Source organism: Oncorhynchus mykiss, chromosome 26, assembly GCF_057628025.1.
Source record: "Oncorhynchus mykiss isolate SJ-2025 chromosome 26, ASM5762802v1, whole genome shotgun sequence".
NCBI lineage: Eukaryota > Metazoa > Chordata > Actinopteri > Salmoniformes > Salmonidae > Oncorhynchus > Oncorhynchus mykiss.
Window position 1 is genome coordinate 27,877,376 of NC_143047.1, and position 23,490 is coordinate 27,900,865.

General features: G+C 41.1%; 1 protein-coding gene across 19 annotated transcripts in view; it reads right to left on the reverse strand.

Annotated features, from left to right (window-relative positions):
- LOC110506740 (ATP-dependent chromatin remodeler CHD9) overlaps positions 1-23,490 on the reverse strand; it is a 131,503-nt gene that overhangs the window by 17,882 nt on the left and 90,131 nt on the right. For all 19 annotated transcript variants that reach the window (XM_090222619.1, XM_090222617.1, XM_090222614.1 and 16 more), the window contains 13 exons: positions 22,656-22,899; positions 21,084-21,260; positions 20,603-20,746; positions 19,016-19,114; positions 18,700-18,856; positions 13,122-13,332; positions 11,627-11,822; positions 11,111-11,284; positions 8,818-9,003; positions 8,497-8,607; positions 8,153-8,349; positions 6,339-6,538; positions 5,986-6,145 (listed from right to left, as the gene is read on the reverse strand). In XM_090222619.1, coding sequence (XP_090078745.1) covers positions 5,986-6,145; positions 6,339-6,538; positions 8,153-8,349; positions 8,497-8,607; positions 8,818-9,003; positions 11,111-11,284; positions 11,627-11,822; positions 13,122-13,332; positions 18,700-18,856; positions 19,016-19,114; positions 20,603-20,746; positions 21,084-21,260; positions 22,656-22,899 — 2,256 coding nt within the window. The remainder of the gene's footprint in view (positions 1-5,985; positions 6,146-6,338; positions 6,539-8,152; positions 8,350-8,496; positions 8,608-8,817; positions 9,004-11,110; positions 11,285-11,626; positions 11,823-13,121; positions 13,333-18,699; positions 18,857-19,015; positions 19,115-20,602; positions 20,747-21,083; positions 21,261-22,655; positions 22,900-23,490) is intronic.

The following is a 23,490-nucleotide window of genomic DNA, read 5'->3' on the forward strand; positions in this document are numbered from 1 at the left end:
AACCATCATCTAGTTGGATAAGTTTTATATCTCAACAACCATCATCTATTTGGATAAGTTTTATATGTCAACAACCATCATCTAGTTGGATAAGTTTTATATCTCAACAACCATCATCTATTTGGCTAGGTTTTATATCTCAACAACCATCATCTATTTGGATAAGTTTTATATCTCAACAACCATCATCTATTTGGATAAGTTTTATATCTCAACAACCATCATCTATTTGGCTAGGTTTTATATCTCAACAACCATCATCTATTTGGATAAGTTTTATATCTCAACAACCATCATCTAGTTGGATAAGTTTTATATCTCAACAACCATCATCTATTTGGCTAGGTTTTATATCTCAACAACCATCATCTAGTTGGATAAGTTTTAAATCTCAACAACCATCATCTAGTTGGATAAGTTTTATATCTCAACAACCATCATCTATTTGGCTAGGTTTTATATCTCAACAACCATCATCTAGTTGGATAAGTTTTATATCTCAACAACCATCATCTAGTTGGATAAGTTTTATATCTCAACAACCATCATCTATTTTAATAAGTTTTATATCTCAACAACCATCATCTATTTTAATAAGTTTTATATCTCAACAACCATCATCTATTTGGCTAGGTTTTATATCTCAACAACCATCATCTAGTTGGATAAGTTTTATATCTCAACAACCATCATCTAGTTGGATAAGTTTTATATCTCAACAACCATCATCTAGTTGGATAAGTTTTATATCTCAACAACCATCATCTATTTTAATAAGTTTTATATCTCAACAACCATCATCTATTTGGATAAGTTTTATATCTCAACAACCATCATCTATTTGGCTAGGTTTTATATCTCAACAACCATCATCTATTTGGATAAGTTTATCTCAACAACCATCATCTATTTGGATAAGTTTTATATCTCAACAACCATCATCTATTTTAATAAGTTTTATATCTCAACAACCATCATCTATTTGGATAAGTTTTATATCTCAACAACCATAATCTAGTTGGATAAGTTTTATATCTCAACAACCATCATCTATTTGGATAAGTTTTATATCTCAACAACCATCATCTATTTGGCTAGGTTTTATATCTCAACAACCATCATCTAGTTGGATAAGTTTTATATCTCAACAACCATAATCTAGTTGGATAAGTTTTATATCTCAACAACCATCATCTATTTGGATAAGTTTTATATCTCAACAACCATCATCTATTTGGCTAGGTTTTATATCTCAACAACCATCATCTAGTTGGATAAGTTTTATATCTCAACAACCATCATCTATTTGGATAAGTTTTATATCTCAACAACCATCATCTATTTGGATAAGTTTTATATCTCAACAACCATAATCTAGTTGGATAAGTTTTATATCTCAACAACCATCATCTATTTGGATAAGTTTTATATCTCAACAACCATCATCTATTTGGCTAGGTTTTATATCTCAACAACCATCATCTAGTTGGATAAGTTTTATATCTCAACAACCATCATCTATTTGGATAAGTTTTATATCTCAACAACCATCATCTATTTGGATAAGTTTTATATCTCAACAACCATCATCTAGTTGGATAAGTTTTATATCTCAACAACCATCATCTATTTGGATAAGTTTTATATCTCAACAACCATCATCTATTTGGATAAGTTTTATATCTCAACAACCATCATCTAGTTGGATAAGTTTTATATCTCAACAACCATCATCTATTTGGATAAGTTTTATATCTCAACAACCATCATCTATTTGGCTAGGTTTTATATCTCAACAACCATCATCTATTTGGATAAGTTTTATATCTCAACAACCATCATCTAGTTGGATAAGTTTTATATCTCAACAACCATCATCTATTTGGCTAGGTTTTATATCTCAACAACCATCATCTAGTTGGATAAGTTTTATATCTCAACAACCATCATCTATTTGGATAAGTTTTATATCTCAACAACCATCATCTATTTGGCTAGGTTTTATATCTCAAGAACCATCATCTATTTGGCTAGGTTTTATATCTCAACAACCATCATCTATTTGGCTAGGTTTTATATCTCAACAACCATCATCTATTTGGCTAGGTTTTATATCTCAACAACCATCATCTAGTTGGATAAGTTTTATATCTCAACAACCATCATCTAGTTGGATAAGTTTTATATCTCAACAACCATCATCTAGTTGGATAAGTTTTATATCTCAACAACCATCATCTAGTTGGATAAGTTTTATATCTCAACAACCATCATCTAGTTGGATAAGTTTTATATCTCAACAACCATCATCTAGTTGGATAAGTTTTATATCTCAACAACCATCATCTATTTGGATAAGTTTTATATCTCAACAACCATCATCTATTTGGCTAGGTTTTATATCTCAACAACCATCATCTATTTGGCTAGGTTTTATATCTCAACAACCATCATCTATTTGGCTAGGTTTTATATCTCAACAACCATCATCTATTTGGATAAGTTTTATATCTCAACAACCATCATCTATTTTAATAAGTTTTATATCTCAACAACCATCATCTAGTTGGATAAGTTTTATATCTCAACAACCATCATCTAGTTGGATAAGTTTTATATCTCAACAACCATCATCTATTTGGATAAGTTTTATATCTCAACAACCATCATCTATTTGGCTAGGTTTTATATCTCAACAACCATCATCTATTTGGCTAGGTTTTATATCTCAACAACCATCATCTATTTGGATAAGTTTTATATCTCAACAACCATCATCTATTTTAATAAGTTTTATATCTCAACAACCATCATCTATTTGGATAAGTTTTATATCTCAACAACCATCATCTATTTGGCTAGGTTTTATATCTCAACAACCATCATCTATTTTAATAAGTTTTATATCTCAACAACCATCATCTATTTGGATAAGTTTTATATCTCAACAACCATCATCTATTTGGATAGGTTTTATATCTCAACAACCATCATCTAGTTGGATAAGTTTTATATCTCAACAACCATCACCTAGTTGGATAAGTTTTATATCTCAACAACCATCATCTATTTGGCTAGGTTTCATATCTCAACAACCATCATCTATTTTAATAAGTTTTATATCTCAACAACCATCATCTAGTTGGATAAGTTTTATATCTCAACAACCATCATCTATTTGGATAAGTTTTATATGTCAACAACCATCATCTAGTTGGATAAGTTTTATATCTCAACAACCATCATCTATTTGGCTAGGTTTTATATCTCAACAACCATCATCTATTTGGATAAGTTTTATATCTCAACAACCATCATCTATTTGGATAAGTTTTATATCTCAACAACCATCATCTATTTGGCTAGGTTTTATATCTCAACAACCATCATCTATTTGGATAAGTTTTATATCTCAACAACCATCATCTAGTTGGATAAGTTTTATATCTCAACAACCATCATCTATTTGGCTAGGTTTTATATCTCAACAACCATCATCTAGTTGGATAAGTTTTAAATCTCAACAACCATCATCTAGTTGGATAAGTTTTATATCTCAACAACCATCATCTATTTGGCTAGGTTTTATATCTCAACAACCATCATCTAGTTGGATAAGTTTTATATCTCAACAACCATCATCTAGTTGGATAAGTTTTATATCTCAACAACCATCATCTATTTTAATAAGTTTTATATCTCAACAACCATCATCTATTTTAATAAGTTTTATATCTCAACAACCATCATCTATTTGGCTAGGTTTTATATCTCAACAACCATCATCTAGTTGGATAAGTTTTATATCTCAACAACCATCATCTAGTTGGATAAGTTTTATATCTCAACAACCATCATCTAGTTGGATAAGTTTTATATCTCAACAACCATCATCTATTTTAATAAGTTTTATATCTCAACAACCATCATCTATTTGGATAAGTTTTATATCTCAACAACCATCATCTATTTGGCTAGGTTTTATATCTCAACAACCATCATCTATTTGGATAAGTTTATCTCAACAACCATCATCTATTTGGATAAGTTTTATATCTCAACAACCATCATCTATTTTAATAAGTTTTATATCTCAACAACCATCATCTATTTGGATAAGTTTTATATCTCAACAACCATAATCTAGTTGGATAAGTTTTATATCTCAACAACCATCATCTATTTGGATAAGTTTTATATCTCAACAACCATCATCTATTTGGCTAGGTTTTATATCTCAACAACCATCATCTAGTTGGATAAGTTTTATATCTCAACAACCATCATCTAGTTGGATAAGTTTTATATCTCAACAACCATCATCTATTTGGATAAGTTTTATATCTCAACAACCATCATCTATTTGGATAAGTTTTATATCTCAACAACCATCATCTAGTTGGATAAGTTTTATATCTCAACAACCATCATCTATTTGGATAAGTTTTATATCTCAACAACCATCATCTATTTGGCTAGGTTTTATATCTCAACAACCATCATCTATTTGGATAAGTTTTATATCTCAACAACCATCATCTAGTTGGATAAGTTTTATATCTCAACAACCATCATCTATTTGGCTAGGTTTTATATCTCAACAACCATCATCTAGTTGGATAAGTTTTATATCTCAACAACCATCATCTATTTGGATAAGTTTTATATCTCAACAACCATCATCTATTTGGCTAGGTTTTATATCTCAAGAACCATCATCTATTTGGCTAGGTTTTATATCTCAACAACCATCATCTATTTGGATAAGTTTTATATCTCAACAACCATCATCTAGTTGGATAAGTTTTATATCTCAACAACCATCATCTAGTTGGATAAGTTTTATATCTCAACAACCATCATCTATTTGGCTAGGTTTTATATCTCAACAACCATCATCTATTTGGCTAGGTTTTATATCTCAACAACCATCATCTATTTGGATAAGTTTTATATCTCAACAACCATCATCTAGTTGGATAAGTTTTATATCTCAACAACCATCATCTATTTGGATAAGTTTTATATCTCAACAACCATCATCTATTTGGATAAGTTTTATATCTCAACAACCATCATCTATTTGGCTAGGTTTTATATCTCAACAACCATCATCTAGTTGGATAAGTTTTATATCTCAACAACCATCATCTATTTGGATAAGTTTTATATCTCAACAACCATCATCTATTTGGATAAGTTTTATATCTCAACAACCATCATCTAGTTGGATAAGTTTTATATCTCAACAACCATCATCTATTTGGCTAGGTTTTATATCTCAACAACCATTATCTATTTGGATAAGTTTTATATCTCAACAACCATCATCTAGTTGGATAAGTTTTATATCTCAACAACCATTATCTGCTAACTTATAGGTTCATATTTCAAAACATTTCATTGGATGTAAGAGTTGTTTTCTTCTCCCCATCATCTATGTAGCTTTATATAAAATATAATAAATCCCTGGCTGTAGTGTAATCTGTTTTTTCTATCTGTCAATAAAAGATCAATGACAGCTATTAGTTTGTGTTAAAATCCCATTCAGATGAGTATCATTCAGCAGTGTAATCTATAATCTGATTCAAGGTCATTAATAGAGGAAAGCCACAGATGGAGAAGATGGCTGCTTCAATTTGTCTTAATTACAGACAGTGGTGTTGATGTGCAGGAGTCAAAACTCTGCTATTGACAAAAACATAATTATGTTTTCACACAGGCTAGCGTCAATACACTGAAGCAAACTGAGGGAAATACAAAATATGAGACATTTCATACATTTTACCTCAACTCTATATACGACAGAGACAAGAACCTATGTTTATTTCCAACATCAATAAAAACCAAGCTAAGACACATTTACAAAGACAAGTCGTTTGTTCCCATGTAATTATTAGACAACAATACCATAAACATTGTTTTTAAAAGTGTACTGAATATATTTAATACTATAGGCCTATAGTACCAAGAGTAGCTTCTTACTTGTTGCAGTGGTGTTTGAGGTGCTTCTTGTATCCCTCGTCCTGCAGCATGTGTTCTGGGTTGTGCTTCCTGATCCACTCAGCCTTCTGGATGTCAAATGTGCTGGATTGAGTCTTCATCTTCTTCCCCTTCCTGCCTCTGGGGACTGGGGTCGACAGACCTGAGGGAGTAACACAGATACAATTTGTGGTTATGGACACCGGTTTATAAACCCACATTAAAAACATTAACAGTAAACCAATAGCACAGTGGTAAGGGGAAATGCCCTTTAAAGGAAGAATTCCTTGAGAGGAACCAGATTCTAATCTGTGGTTGGACCCCTGGGCTTTGGTCATTGTGAGGTTGTAACGTACCCAGGTGGTTCTGTAGTTCCTTGGTCTGTCCGTCCTCGGAGGGGGCGATCAGGTCCCACATGAAGCTCTTGATCTTGTCGTCACCGCGGTAGTGAACCAGACAGTAGGCCAGAAGGGCTCTGCAGATAGACTCTACATCACGCTCTGTCAGCTGCTTCTTAAAACGACCATGGAGCAGGATATCCTTCCAACGACCCCACCTGGACAACACAGGAGAGGAGCGAGTCAATACTGGAGACAAATACTGTACAATATAGATGGACAACACAGGAGAGCCTCAGTACAGACACAACACCATACAATATTGATGGACAACACTATAATTAGGGCCTATTTCAAGTTTTCATAACAATCGGAAATCGGTATTTTTGGGCGCCGATTTGCCGATTTTTTATTTCTTTATTTTTTATTTATTTTTTTACACCTTTATTTAATCTTTATTTAACTAGGCAAGTCAGTTAAGAACACATTCTTATTTTCAATGATGGCCTAGGAACGGTGAGTTAACTGCCTTGTTCAGGGGCAGAAAGTCAGATTTTCACCTTGTCAGCTCGGGGGATACGATCTTACAACCTCTGCCTCTCTCTCGTTGCACTCCACAAGGAGACTGCCTGTTACGCAAATGCAGTAAGCCAAGGTAAGTTGCTAGCTAGCATAAAACTTAAAAATCTTATAAAAAACAATCAATCATAATCACTAGTTAACTACACATGCTTGATGATATTACTAGATATTATCTAGCGTGTCCTGTGTTGCATATAATCTGACTGAGCATACAAGCATCTAAGTATCTGACTGAGCGGTGGTAGGCAGAAGCAGGCGCGTAAACATTCATTCAAACAGCACTTTCATGCGTTTTTCCAGCAGCCCTTCGTTGTGCGTCAAGCATTGCGCTGTTTATGACATCAAACCTATCAACTCCCGAGATGAGGCTGGTGTGACCGAAGTGAAATGGCTGGCTAGTTAGCGCGCGCTAATAGCGTTTTAAACTTCACTTGCTCTGAGCCTTGGGGTGGTTGTTTCCCTTGCTCTGCATGGGTAACTCTGCTTCGATGTGGTGGCTGTTGTTGTTGTGTTGCTGGTTCGAGCCCAGGGAAGAGCGAGGAGAGGGACGGAAGCTATACTGTTACACTGGCAATACTAAAGTGCCTATAAGAACATCCAATAGTCAAAGGTTAATGAAATACAATTGGTATAGAGGGAAATAGTCCTATAATAACTACAACCTAAAACTTCTTACCTGGGAATATTGAAAACTCATGTTAAAAGGAACCACCAGCTTTCATATGTTATTATGTTCTGTGCAAGGAACTGAAACGTTAGCTTTCTTACATAGCACATATTGCACTTTTACGTTCTTCTCCAACACTCTGTTTTTGCATTATTTAAACCAAATTGAACACGTTTCATTATCTACTTGAGGCTAAATTGATTTTATTGATGTATTATATTAAGTTAAAATAAGTGTTAATTCAGTATTGTTGTAATTGTCATTATTACAAATATTTGTATTTATTTAAATTGGCCGATTAATCGGTATCTACTTTTTGGGTCCTCCAATAATCGGTATCGGCGTTGAAAAATCATAATCGGTCGACCTCTAGCACACACACAATACAGATGGACAACACAGGAGAACCTCAGTACAGACACAACACAGCTGGACAACACAGGAGAGCTTCAGTACAGACACAACACTTTACAATATAGATGGACAACACAGGAGTCTCAGTACAGACACAATACTGTACAATATAGATGGACAACACAGGAGAGCACAGGAGAACACAAGTGGTCCAGTCACTGTCACTGACCCGTATACTAGTAGGTTCTTCTCCACTCTGAAGCACTCTGTCCTGCCGTAGCTGTTGAGGCGGTCGTGGGGCCGGCGGAGCTTGGGCTTGTCCTCGTTGTCACTCTCCCCCTCTGACAGCTCTGCCAGCTCATCCTTAGTGGCACTGAAGGGTCGGGTCTGCTTCCTCACCCTCGGAGTGTCAATTACCAGGCTGTTCTGTTGTGGAATAGGAGAGGAACACACACAGATACTCAGATACTATTGTAGCAAATTCACACATGGCATTGATCTTATCTCCTATATAACATATCTCATCACGGCCAGAAAGAGCAGGTTCAGTGTTTAAATTAAAGCATTACTTACTCTGCCATTGGCAGTGTCCATGTCAATCTCAGCCTTCTTGGCCCACTTGTCCCAGAAGTTGGGGTCGTCCAGAGAAATGTCTGTGCGGTTTCCGGATGCCACAAAACTGGCCTGAGAGAAGAATACATTATATTTCACATTAAACCTTAAAGAAGAACATTAAAGAAGTCTGAGTCTCCTAACAGAGCTGAGAGTCTGTGATGAAGAGTGACATGAGAGTAGACAGGAGACACTGGTTACTACTGCTAGTCATGTAGAAAGGAAAAGGATAGCAACATTCAAACAATGACCACTGTGTGGTGCTCTTTCAGTCACTGGTACCTTGGCAAATGTAGATCCCCGTCCCTCAGACTCGATGGTGATGGTCTTGGTCCTGCGTTGAAGGATCTGGTCGATGTCCTCCTCACAGAACTTGGCCCCCTCATCCTCATCGTCCATCAGAGCTCCATAAGCCCCTTTCCTCAGCAGGTCCTCGATCTCCTTCTTAGACAGCTGCTGCTGGGTCGGCTGGAGAGAGGGGAGGGGGAGAAGGAGAAACAGAGAGGGTGTTAGGGGAACTGACGATGGACTACAGTAGATCACAGACTGGACTATTTACACATTAAATCATTGTACACACAAACATGTGCATAACACATCCCTACGCATTAACACCACACAAAAACAGACAGACACTCTAGTGTGAGAAACGCAGAGGAGCGAGACAGTTAGTTGAACTGAAGCTGAACTGGATCACATGCCAGACCTTTTTAAATCTTTAAGAGTAGCAGCAACCCCCAGCTGACCCATGGTGTGTTAGTATGCATGATAATGTATGATAATGTCTGCTCCACACTTTCTTCCTGATAGTCCAGCTAATCCAGAGAGAGAAACAGCTAAGCTCCTCCTACACACTGATGATGCACTAAGAGGATATCTCAAAGCTGTGTTTATTATATTGACTAGTCCACTTTCTACACTCTCATTTTGTAGAATGGACTTAACATTTTGTGCCTTCGGAACATATTCCGACCCCTAGACTTTTTACACATTTTGTTACATTACAGCCTTATTCTAAAATGGATAATATCATCTACACACAATACCCCATAATGACACAAAAACAACGCAAAGAACGTTTTTGCAAAGAACGTTTTTTGCAAATATATATAAAAAAATATATATATTGAAATATCACATTTACATAAGTATTCAGACCCTTTACTCAGTACTTTGTCTTATTGGGTATGACGCTACAAGGTTGTATTTGGGGAGTTTCTCCGATTCTCCTCTGCAACTCCTCTCAAGCGCTGTCAGGTTGGATGGGGAGCGTTGCTGCACAGCTATTTTCAGGTCTCTCCAGAGATGTTCGATCAGGTTTAAGTCCAGGCACTGGCTGGGCCACTCAAGGACATTCAGAGACTTGTCCCGAAGCCACTCCTGTGTTGTCTTGGCTGTGTGCTTAGGGTTGTTGTCCTGTTGGGAGGTGAACCTTTGCCCCAGTCTGAGGTCCTGAGCGCTCTGGATGCAGGTTTTACTTGAGGATCTCTGTACTTTGCTCCATTCATCTTTGCCATGACCCTGACTAGTATCCCAGTCCCTGCCACTGAAAAACATCCCCACAGCATGATGCTGTCACCACCATGCTTCTCCGTAGGGATGGTGCCAGGTTTCCTCCAGATGTGACGCTTGGCATTCAGACCAAAGAGTTTAATCTTGGTTTCATCAGACCAGAGAATATTGTTTCTCATGGCCTGAGAGTCTTCAGGTGCCTTTGGGCAAACTCCAAGCAGGCTGTCATGTGCCTTTTACTGAAGAATGGCTTCCGTCAGGCCACTCTACCATGAAGGCCAGATTGGTGGAGTGCTGCAGAGATGGGAAGGTTCTCCCATCTCCACTGAGGAACTCTAGAGCTCTGTCAGAGTGACCATCGGGTTCTTGGTCACCTCCCTGCCCAAGACCCTTCTTCCCCGATTGCTCAGTTTGGCCGGGTAGCCAGTTCTAGGAAGAGTCTTAGTGGTTCCAAACGTCTTCCATTTAAGAATGATGGAGGACACTGTGTTCTTGCGGTCCTTCAATGCAGCATACATTTTTTGGTACCCTTCCCCAGATCTGTGCCTCGACACAATCCTGTCTCGGAGCACTCCTTACAATTCCTTCGACATTTTGGCTTGGTTTTTGCTCTGACATGCACTGTCAACTGTGGACATTATATAGAGGTGTGTTTTTTCCAAATCATGTCCAATCAATTGAATTTACCACAGGTGGACTCCCATCAAGTTATAGAGACATCTCAAAGATGATCAATGGAAACAGGATGCACCTGAGCTCAATTTCGAGACTCATAGCAAAGGGTCTGGATACTTAAGTAAATAAGGTATTTCAGTTTTTTATTTGTACAAAATGAGCAAAAAGCTCTGAAAACCTGTTTTTGCTTTGTCATTATGGGTTATTGTGTGTAGATTGCTGAGAAGAAAAAACATATTTAATCCATTTTAGAATAAGGCTGTAACGTAACAAATTGTGGAAAAAGTCAAGGGGTCTGAATACTTTCCGAATGCATAGAGCTTCCACCGGACTGATACAGGTGCTGCAGAGTGTGTGTGTGTGTGTGTGACGGACACAGCAGACTCACCCCTCCTCCTGGCAAGCTGTTCTCCCTGCCACTCATGCTCTGCAGCACAGCCTTGTCCAGGCCCAGTTTGAGGCTGGCCCGGTCAAACATCTCCCGCTCGTAAGAGTTCCTGGTGATCAGACGGTACACCTTCACTGCCTTGTTCTGACCAATCCTATGGCAGCGAGCCTGGGCCTGGCAATAGAAAATAACTTGGTTATGACCAGCCCAATACATTTTATATTTGTCCAATAAAAATAACTTCAGGATCAAGATCGTTGCGCTGCTATAATAATATAATATATGCCATTTAGCAGACGCTTTTATCCAAAGCGACTTAGTCATGCATACATACATTTTACTATCCAAGCTGTGTCAATGAAAAAGTTAAACTATTATAATAGGATATAAAAGACACTTCTCAATTCAAGGACTTCCTGAATTGACTGAATTGAAATAGAAAGTGACCACACCTTCGTTGCTAATTGTATTACAGTGGAGGCTGAAGTCACTTTAAATGTCTGTGTGTGTCTTTACCTGCAGGTCGTTCTGTGGGTTCCAGTCTGAGTCAAAGATAATACAGGTGTCAGCAGCAGTCAAGTTGATGCCCAGACCTCCAGCCCGGGTACACAGCAGGAACACAAAGCGGTCCGAGTCTGGTTTGCTGAAACGGTCTATAGCTGCCTGACGCAGGTTACCTCTCACTCTGCCATCGATACGCTCATACAGGTACCTGAGGAACACAGGACCATGCAGGGTTGGAGTAGGATCTTCTAGTACACATAATTACACATGTTCTTGCGTCACATCCAAGTATGATGAAGGGCAACATTTACATACAGTACGACACTGAGCTTTACAGTAGCTGATACAACACCAACCATCACACACTAAGAGGCCTCCAATTGCCACACAATATTTCCAGGAATTTGTTTTTGTCATCCACTTTCAAACAACATTCTAGTTGTCTCCTTCTTTCCTCCATTCCTGTCTCTCTTTTCCCCTCTCTCTATTCTGCTCTCTCTTCCTCCTTTCATCCTTCCTCCCCCTCTCTCGGGCAGCCTCTTTCCCAGGAGCCCTGGCCTCGCCTCTGCCTTACCCCACATCCTACCCCTCATCTTCTTCACCTTACACACCTCACCTCTACAGTGACCCACTTCCCTCCACCGGCCCAGACTCCTCTCTCCCTCTGTCTGCCGTGGGAGTGCCCCGAGGGAGTCTGTGACCTGCCGCTGAACCCCGGCTAAGCCTAGCCTAGCCACTGAGCGGAGCGCCTCGCCTTGTGTGTTTACACTGATTTGGTTCGAAATTTGAGTGCCAGAAAGAAGCATGGAGGGGAAAAGAACACAGGGCCAGGCAAGGGATAGTGAGAGACAAGAGAGGATAACAAGAGGGAGAAGAAGAGAGAGGACAGAAATATCCAGAGGGAGGGAAAAAGAGATAGAGAGACCACACAGACCAGGCCAGTTGCCTGCTTTCCTCAGCTTAGACGGGCTGCTGGGATAATGTCCTTTTCATTTAGCGTGCAAACAGGAAGATCATTAAACCAGGAGATTAAGACCTTGAATGAAAGGGTCTTGGTACATTCTTCTGCTTCTGTTACACAGTCTTTATCATCTCCCTGCTCTGGGTAGCATTATGGAGTGATGAGCACTGGGGGCTTTAAAAGGCTCTTTCTCAGACACTGAAGAGAGAGGCTAATGCTTAGATATTCAACATTTCTCTTCAACTACATTCAATTTAATAAGGGAAAGTACTGGAGTGATTCAGCTTTTGTTGCACTGCACACTGCTAGCTAGCTAACACCAGATAATAAACCATAAATACTTCACTTTGAAAATGGAGCTGAAAAATGGAAATGACAAAGTCTATTATTACCCTCTCAAGCATGATTCCTGTCTTTTTCCACATCAGCCTAGCTGAAAGATATGAAATATCTGAGGAGAGAGAACCTTGATTTCCAGGCTTCTATTGGAGTGGAGTACTTGGGAGCATAGTAATACAAGGCGAGAAGAGAGGCAGGCAGCAGTACCTTCTCTGGATGAGGTAGTCCTCCAGGATATCCAGACATCGGACCATCTGGGAGAAGATGAGGACCTTGTGTCCCCCGGCCTTCATCTTGGGCAGCAGCTTGTCTATGAGGACCAGTTTACCAGCCGACTGCACCATGGCCTGCAGGTGGAAATCAAAGGCAACAGGGCTGTACACCTCTCGGAAGTCCTCCAAGATCTTCTCCTCAGCACCTGGGAGAAATGGAAAGACAAATAAAGTCAGTGATGGTATCAGTGTTTCTGCTACAATTGTACAAGCAGGGCGGGCCCCCGTCTAATGCTGTTGCCACTAGAGTTTGGCTTCTATTGGGAAAAGACTGGATGAAACTTAATCTGGTACCATGCTACCATTTTGACCTAATCTGTATGCAGTTCATATACAGTACCTACTTTAAGACAGACAGGAATAGCAACTCCATCATGGAATAGATTTTGTACAATATGGTACTGGAAAAAAGAGTGTGGACCTGAGTGAGGTGGCGGTACAAGGAACTCTCTCTCTGGTCACTGGTTAGAAAGATAATGACCAAGCAACTGAATGACCAAGGAGATAGTTCACACACACAGCTCACTGCCTCGAACTCACAAACCATCATTTATATAAAATGGTGCCGGAAGAAATGGCAGCAGTTTTACAGGTGCCCAACCAATTGTGCTATGTGGTTTTTTGCGTTATTTGCAACTTATTTTGTACGTAATGTTTCTGCAACCGTATCTTACGGCAAAAAAGAGCTTCTGGATATCAGGACAGCGATCACTCACCTCGGATTAGACAAAGATTTTTCTTCAATAAGCAGGGCGCAATCTAAGGAAGTCTCTAGATTTTGCTTGCCTGAAGTAGAGTATATTGTGATAAATTGCAGACCACACTACTTGCCTAGAGAGTTTTCAGCTATACTTTTCGTGGCTGTTTATTTACCACCACAGACAGATGCTGGCACTAAGACCGCACTCAGTCAGCTGTATAAGGAAATAAGCAAACAGGAAACCACTCACCCAGAGTGAGTCCTCCTAGTGGCCAGAGACTTTAAAGCAGGGAAACTTAAATCAGTTCTAGCTAATTTATATCAAAATGTTAAATGTGCAACCAGAGGGGAAAAAATTCTAGATCACCTGTACTCCACACACAGAGATGCGTACAAAGCTCTCCCTCGCCCTCCATTTGGTAAATCCGACCACAACTCTATCCTCCTGATTCCTGCTTACAAGCAAAAATTAAAGCAGGAAACACCAGTGACTCGGTCTATAAAGAAATGGTCAGATGAAGCAGATGCTAAGCTACAGGACTGTTTTGCTATCACAGACTGGAACATGTTCAGCGATTCTTCCGATGGCATTGAGGAGAACACCACATCAGTCACTGGCTTTATCAATAAGTACATTGAGGATGTCGTCCCCACAGTGACTGTACGTACACACCCCGACCAGAAGCCATGGATTACAGGCAACATTCGCACTGAGCTAAAGGGTAGAGCTGTGGCAGGGCTTGCAAACTATTACAGACTACAAAGGGAAGCACAGCCGCGAGCTGTCCAGTGACACGAGCCTACCAGACGAGCTAAATCACTTCTATGCTCGCTTCGAGGCAAGCAACACTGAGGCATGCATGAGAGCATCAGCTGTTCCGGACGACTGCGTGATCACGCTCTCTGTAGCCGACGTGAGTAAGACCTTTAAAAAGGTCAACATACACAAGGCTGTGGGGCCAGGCGGATTACCAGGACGTGTGCTCCGGACATGTGCTGACCAACTGGCAGGTGTCTTCACTGACATTTTCAACATGTCCCTGATTGAGTCTGTAATACCAACATGTTTCAAGCAGACCACCATAGTCCCTGTGCCCAAGAACATGAAGGCAACCTGCCTAAATTAAGAAAGACCCGTAGCACTCATGTCCGTAGCCATGAAGTGCTTTGAAAGGCTGGTAATGGCTCACATCAACACCATTACCCCAGAAACCCCCAATGGTTTCCGTCAGCCGATAGATGGTCATGACGATAGATGGAATATGAAAATGTATGTAATTTTTGTTTTGTTATTAATGGTTAATAGATTACGTTATTACGAAAACATTGTAACGTGAAGAGTTTTCCTAGTATATGTTTGATGTTTATACATTGTACGTTGTATGGAAAATATCAAAATCAAAGAGAATGTTTTGGGGAAGATGAAATGTGAAGTTAGTTGTCTAAAATTGGATTTGAGTAAAATCTAGACCTTGCCCTCTTAATTAACTTGGTACGCCCAGAGAATTGCCCTAAAGGCGGTTACGCACAATTCTGACCCAAGGGTATAAAACCTGTGAGTAAAGAATTTCCAGAGAAGACTACGTGACCCAAGCTGCAGCCAAGGTCTAAAAAGTCAACGAACCCAGAACCCAAGTTTGAAGACAAATAAATATTTTTCTACCCAAGCTACGGATGAGTAGCTGTGTCTCAGCGGGTGAATTCAAGTCGGACCCCCTTAGCATCCAATCCCAGCGAATCGTGGTATCTAAAAGGTTTCATTCCTATGCTGTGAGCTCTGAGCTACAGAGCTGTCTGTCCTCAGAAGACCCCTTCCAGAGCAAGGGTGAGGGAACAGACTCCTAAGCCAAAAGGACACTGACATCGTGAGGACGACCAGAAAGGCGCGCAGGAGAAGTGCATCATCGAGCAATCTGAAAGGTCCACGCGGAGGATCCACAGATAACTTCCCCACGTAATTACATCATTATATTCTGACCCATAAGAGCGGCAGTTTGGGGAAAGGCTAGGGTTAGAATAAGCATAGCTGACAAATTCACCCAAATGTATATTTCTCGTGTACTTTCTCTTTTTCTCTCTCTTTGAAATCCCCATTTTGGGTAATACGCGCTATAGTGTGTTGGCCCGTTATACTAAGTTCTAATCAATAGCCTATAATGTGTTTTGTATATGTATATCTTTTATCATAATTTTAGCTTTTTAGTAAATAAATACTCAACTAAGATTGGTGTGGTAGGAACTCATTGGTGAGACCCGGGTCCGTGCAGATTCACAGGCTATACGACGTTCAGAACCAGATTGTAGAGGTAACTGGTTAATTAGCGGCTGTTGTAAAATCCATATTCTGATATTCTTTGAGTTAATTTGGGAAATAGAAACTCAATAAAAACTAGTTTTCCCATGGTGCCCCAGGTTAATGAGTTAATAATTGCTTGATTCAGTTAATCACGCATTTAGAAACTTTTAATAATTCGATAAACAGTCGTCACATTAACTAATACAATGTCACGACACAAGACTAAGGAGATGATTGTGGACTACAGGAAAAGGAGGACCAAGCACATCCACATTCTCATCGACGGGGCTGTAGTGGAGCAGGTTGAGAGCTTCAAGTTCCTTGGTGTCCACATCACCAACAAACTAGAATGGTCCAAACACACCAAAACAGTCGTGAAGAGGGCACGACAAAGCCTATTCCCCCTCAGGAAACTAAAAATATTTAGACAGCTGCAACATCGAGAGCATCCTGACTGGTTGCATCACTGCCTGGTACGGCAATTGCTCGGCCTCCGACCGCAAGTCGCTACAGAGGGTAGTGCGTACGGCCCAGTACATCACTGGGGCTAAGCTGCCTGCCATTCAGGACCTCTACACCAGACGGTGTCAGAGAAAGGCCCTAAAAATTGTCAAAGACCCCAGCCACCCCAGTCATAGACTGTTCTCTACTACTGCATTGCAAGCGGTACCAGAGTGCAAAGTCTAGGACAGTTTTTAACCCCAAACCATAAGACGACTCCTGAACAGGTAATCAAATGGCGACCCAGACTATTTGCACTGTGTGTCCCCCCCCAACCCCTCTTTTACGCTGCTGCTACTCTCTGTTTATCATATATGCATAGTCACTTTAACTATACATTCATGTACATACTACCTCAATTGGCCAGACCAACCAGTGCTCCCGCACATTGGCTAATCGGGCTATCTGAATTGTGTCCCGCCAACCACCACCCGCCATCACTGTCTTTTTACTGTTGTTTTTATTTCTATACTTACCTATTGTTCACCTAATACCTTTTTTGCACTATTGTTTAGCGCCTGTAAGTAAGCATTTCACTGTAAGGCTGTCTACACCTGTTGTATTCGGTGCACGTGACAAATAACGTGATTTGATGAAGAAAGGTCCCATAATTACACTAATCTGTATGCAGGTCAAAGACAATATGAGAGTTAGGACTTCTATAATGCTTATCAAGTCTAACAATCAATTTTTTTGATTTGACATACTACAAACGAGTGGATATTATAAACTGGGTACTTCCAGCCCTGAATGCTGATTGGCAGACATCCGTGGTATATCAGACCTTATAACACGGTATGTTTTTTTTTTACTGTTTGAATTACGTTGGTAACCAGTTCACAGTCGCAATAGGGCACCTCGGGTTTGTGGTACATGGCCAATATACCACGGCTAAAGTCTGTTCTTAGGAACGACCTTAGCCGTGGTATATTGGCCGTATACCACAAACCCCTGAGGTGCCTTATTGCTATTATAAACTGGTTACCAGTGTTTTTTATTTTTATTTAACCTTTATTTAACTAGGCTAGTCAGTTAAGAACAAATTCTTACTTACAATGATGGCCTACACTGGTCAAACCCGGATGACGCTGGACCAATTGTGTTCTGCCCTATGGGACTCCCAATCATGTCCGGTTGTGATACAGCCTGTATCAGAACCAGGGTGTCTGTAGTGATGCCTCTAGCATTGAGATACAGTGTCTTAGACCGCTGCGCCACTCAGGAACACATATTCCACACCCCCTTGTGACTTACTGCTTAATTAGAAAGCCTTTCATATTTCCGTTTGGCAGTTTATCAACTCTAAAGCTGATCCTTTAGTTGTCCTAGCCCTCACCAAAACTGACTGACACACACACACACACACACACACACACACACACACACACACACACACACACACACACACACACACACACACACACACACACACACACACACACACACACACACACACACACACACACACACACAGAAGCATCTGTCAAACCACAGGCCAAAAGTTCACTAGGCTGGCCTTGTATGAGAGCACTGTGATTAACCAGATTAACCAGAGCACGAGAGCATTAACCAGAGTACACCAGTGACATAAATATATTACAGCTATGGTAAGGAGGGCAGGGAAGAGGGAGAGCAATGGACCAACACAGCAGCTTTTGGATGTGGGATGAACGGAGGGATGGAGGGAGATGTGAAGTTAGTCCATTATCTGTTCCAGAGCCTCAACCTCCTGGCCTGCTTTCTCTGTTCTGACACAGCTAGGAGAAAGATGGAGGGAGGAGGAGAGAGGGTGGGTGAGAGAAACAGACAGCGCCATAGGGAAAGATAGTGAGGAATGAGGACGTCTCTGACTCAGAGGTTTTCATTGTGCCCCGGGGCTGCTATAGAGCTCTTTACTAAAGGTATGGGCGGGAATTACCCAAATCAGCCTTCCCCACACGGCATACACTGTCCTTCCATATATCAAGAGGCTACATACAGCGTTCCACAACCTAGATTGTAGCAATATCACTGTACCTTTAATGAGGTAGGGGTGGTTGCAACACTTCCTCAGCTCCATCATGGTGTTGACCAGGTTGGGGACGTTGGCCTGGCCGACTCCTTTAGACAGGAAGGAGAAGTTCTTCTCTAGGATGGCTCTGTAGTACTTCTTCTGGATGTTGGTCAGCTCCACCTGACCACATTATATAGAAACATTCAATTATATAGGACAATACACAGAAACCACATCAGTCAGCAAAAAAATAAAATAAAAAAAAACACAAATACTCAATCTCAAACACACACACACACACACACACACACACACACACACACACACACACACACACACCTCAATGATGGTTTCCTCCTTAGGAGCCAGCTTCTTCTCCACGTCCTCCTTGAGACGACGCAGCATCATGGGCTTCAGGATGGCCTGCAACTTCTGGACCTGAGAGAGACAGATATATGCATGTTCATATATGGACACATGCATACGCACACATACACACAGACACAGAGAGATGGATACAGAGAGATGGAAGATACACGTACAGGTTAACATGTGGAGAGTCTGGAATGGAAACTCTTTCACGCACCCACACATGCACCCACCCACACACACACGCACCCACACACTCACCCACACACGCACCCACACATGCACCCACACACGCACCCACACACGCACCCACACATGCACCCACACACACACGCACCCACACACTCACCCACACACGCACCCACACACGCACCCACACATGCACCCACACACGCACCCACACACTCACCCACACACTCACCCACACACACGCACCCACACATGCACCCACACACACACGCACCCACACACTCACCCACACACGCACCCACACCCACACATGCACCCACACATACACGCACCCACACACACACGCACCCACACACTCACCCACACATGCACCCACACACCCACCCACACACACATGATTTTAACCACAGGTGCTGAAGGATTAGCAGGATTAAGAGGGGTTGACCATGGGCCGGTCAGTGGTACTATGATTGTCAAACCAGTACAATACACTGAGTGTACAAAACATTAGGAACACATTAGAAATCCTTATTTAACCTGTCTCCTCTCCTTCATCCAGACCTGCTTTCTATGACATAGACTGACCAGGTGAAACCTATGATCCCTTATTAAATACACTTCAATCAGTGTAGATGAAGGGGAGGAGACAGGTTAAAGAAGGATTTTTAATCCTTGAGACAATTGAGACATTGTGAATGTGCCATTCAGAGAGTGAATGGGCAAGACAAAATATTTAAGTGCCTTTGAACGGGGTGTGGTAGTAGATGCCAGGAACACCCGTTTGAGTTTGTCAATAACTGAAACGCTGCTGGATTTTTCACCCTTAACAGACTGATGAAGTCCATGAGGTTGATAATAGGGGTTCTAAATAACTGTAATTACATTAGCATAATGCTACAGGGCCTTTAACATAACATAACTTACCAAAACAGCACTGTGTGTCTGTCTGTCTGTCTGTCTGTCTGTCTGTCTGTCTGTCTGTCTGTCTGTCTGTCTGTCTGTCTGCGTGTGCGAGAGCTCTATTCTCCTTCAGAGTCCCATCTGTACCAACAGGATCATTATCTCCACACACTGACACACTGTTCAAACACCAGGTGGGGTGAGTGGGGAAAACACACTCATGTCCCCTGACACCATATGAAAACAAATTAGCTTCTGTATTAATAATCATATTCATTATGATCAGTGATGGTAAAGGACACACTCACACACAGGCAAACAGGCAGAGACTAAACTATAACACACAGTATTTCTCACATACACACTTTGTTGATAGGAACCCAACAACATAATACTCACACACTCACACTGACAGCGACACACTTGATACGAACCCAACAACCACATGATAGAATCACACAGCCTCACCTGCTCCTCAGTCTTGAGGTCTCCAAACTCCAGCATGAAGGTATTCTCTGAGGGGAAGCTTTGAGGCTCAAGGAAGTGCAGCAGACTGAACAGCTCCTCTACTGTGTTCTGGAGGGGGGTCCCTGTCAGGAGAGCTTTGTGTTCCTGTAGAGAGAGGAGAGGGAAGAGAGAGATGTGAGTTAGAAACAATACAAGACACACAGCATAGGAACTCCAACCAACAAGCTGTGCCTCCACTGAACACAACTACAGAGAGAGGGGAGACCTCAATCACAAACAATCTTAAGATCCAACCAGATTGGTGTACAGTGATGGTTACCATTAGGGCACGTTTCACTGCTTCTCTCCACACACCAACAAGATACTGATTGGAGACACACCAGGCCCAGGATCTCAAATATTCAAGCTGTAATGGCTGCATTTCTGCCCTTTGCTCAGTTCTCAGTTCTGCCCTACATTATGCTCAGTGACTTGGACATACCAGATTCATGAGCTTGAAGCCCTCTAGCAGCTTGCAGTTCTTGTTCTTGAGGCGATGGGCCTCGTCGATGATGACGCAGCGCCACTCGATGGCGTTGAGCTCTGGACAGCCGCCCAGGATCATCTCAAAGGTGGTGATGAGGGCGTGGAACTTGTAGGCTCCCCGCACCACACGACCCTGGAGGGAAACCAGGGAGAAATGCACAGGGAGTCAATACAACTCTTCCATTCATTCAGCTCTTCTCATTCTCAATGGTTGAGTGTATAATGCCTTGTAAAGAAATGTCAGTGATTTCAATCATTTGAGAAGACAATATAAAGATGGTCCTTGAGAAATATACCATTCTCATATCTAGTGAGATTCCCTGTGATAACATGATCCTGAACAGCTCCTCTACCGTGTTTCAATTTTTACCTTTATTTAACTAGGCAAGTCAGTTAAGAACAAATTCTTATTTTCAATGACGGCCTAGGAACAGTGAGTTAACTGCCTGTTCAGGGGAAGAACAACAAATTTGTACCGCGTCAACTCGGGGGTTTGAACTTGCAACCTTCCGATTACTAGTCCAACGCTCTAACCACTAGGCTACCTTGCCGCCCCTGTATTAAGGTGATTCCCTGTGTGTTAAGGGGTGAGCCGTGCTGTAAGAATAAGCTCTGTGGTATCACAGTCTTACAGTGAGACAGCCTGGTGGCAGCTCCTCTTTCCACTCCTCCCTCTTCCATTCTTTCCCCTTCCTCCCTGTTATATTTGCATACTAAGATCTCCTACCCACTGTCTGTCATTCCACATTACTCTGCCAACAACTGCAGGGCTACCGCCTGACATGTGCCACCCTTCAAACCCTTCTCATATGCCTTTAAATTGTGTCCTGCTTTCAAGTTTCAAGCTTTAACGTCACATGCACAAGTACAGTGAAAGGCCCAACAAGGCTTTAATCAATAACAATGTAATAATAAAAATAACAAGGTAGAACAAAAACACACAAGATAAGAAATAAGAAGAACAGGATAAAGTAAGTAAGCATACTATATACAGGGTCAGTTCCAGTAGCATATTTACAATGTGAAGGGATACTGGATAATTAGGGGTAGATATGTATATGGGTAAGGTGACTAGGCATGCTGGAACATGACAGTCATGCTACTCAATCTCAGTATCTCTCTCTCATTATGTGGCCTGCAAGCTCTCCTTGGACAAATCTCATTGTCCGACTGAGTATCTCTGATTTCATGTCACTATTCCCTGATACACAATAGAACAAATACTGTCATTACTTGAATGGAACATAGAGACACCTGAGATTCACTGCATCTTCCACAGCTAATGATGTGCATCACATTATCTCCTGTTCTTAGTCCCCATTATGAGATGCTGGCTGCCAGCGGGTTTCAAAGCCCTTTTGCTGTTGTTTTTGACAACCACCACCTCCCCTCATCAGAGATCAACTTTTGAAACGTCAAGGACCAACCTGTTGTTGACATTGTTGTTCATCTGTGGGTCCCTGATGTGGGTCCCTGACTGCACATCTCGTACGGCTAGCCTGTGTTGTTTATTTATGTTGTTGTTTACCTGTGTGTCTCTGGAGTACATCTCGTACTGCTGCAGCATCTGCCTGCTGACCATGGAGCCGTGGTAGACAATAACGTTGAGGTGGGTCCACGTTCTGAACTCCCTCTCCCAGTTGGCGATGGTGGAGAGGGGGGCGATGATGAGGAAGGGGCCCCTGATGCCCACACGCCAGATCTCCTCCAGAAACGTGATGGACTGGATGGTCTTCCCCAGACCCATCTCATCTGCCAGGATACAGTTCCGTCTGTCAGGGAGGAAGAGAGGGAGAGAGAGGGGTGGGGGGCAGGGAGGGAGTAAGAAAGGAGTGAGAGGAAGCGAGAGGGGGGTTGGAGGAAGAAAGAGAGAGAGAGAGAGACATTAAAGTCCCAAAAAATGTATAGAGTAGTTGTGGTCCTGTCTGATATTGATACTAAGTGATGAGACTGGGCTGAACAGAATCCTTCCTCTAGTATTCAGGCAGAACATTAATCTGGTTGTCCAGAGGGTGGGGGTGTTATAGTGAATCTTGACATTAATTGCAAAGAGCAGATACTCCCACTTGCTTCCTATACTGTTTTCCTTCATATTAAAGGCTCAGTGCAGTCAAAAACAGGATTTCCTATGTTTTATAAATATTTCCACAATATGAGGATGGAATAATTACTCTGAAATGGTGAAAATTATGATAATGCCCTTTTAGTGTAAGAACTGATTGAAAGTACCAGCTGAAATTTCAGCCTGTTTTGGTGGGATGTTGTTTTGGCCTGCCTGGTAACATCACAGTAAATTAGTTGATAGACCAATAACAAAGAGAGTTCCAAACCTTTCTGCCAATAATAGTTTGTTTTCAGATTTC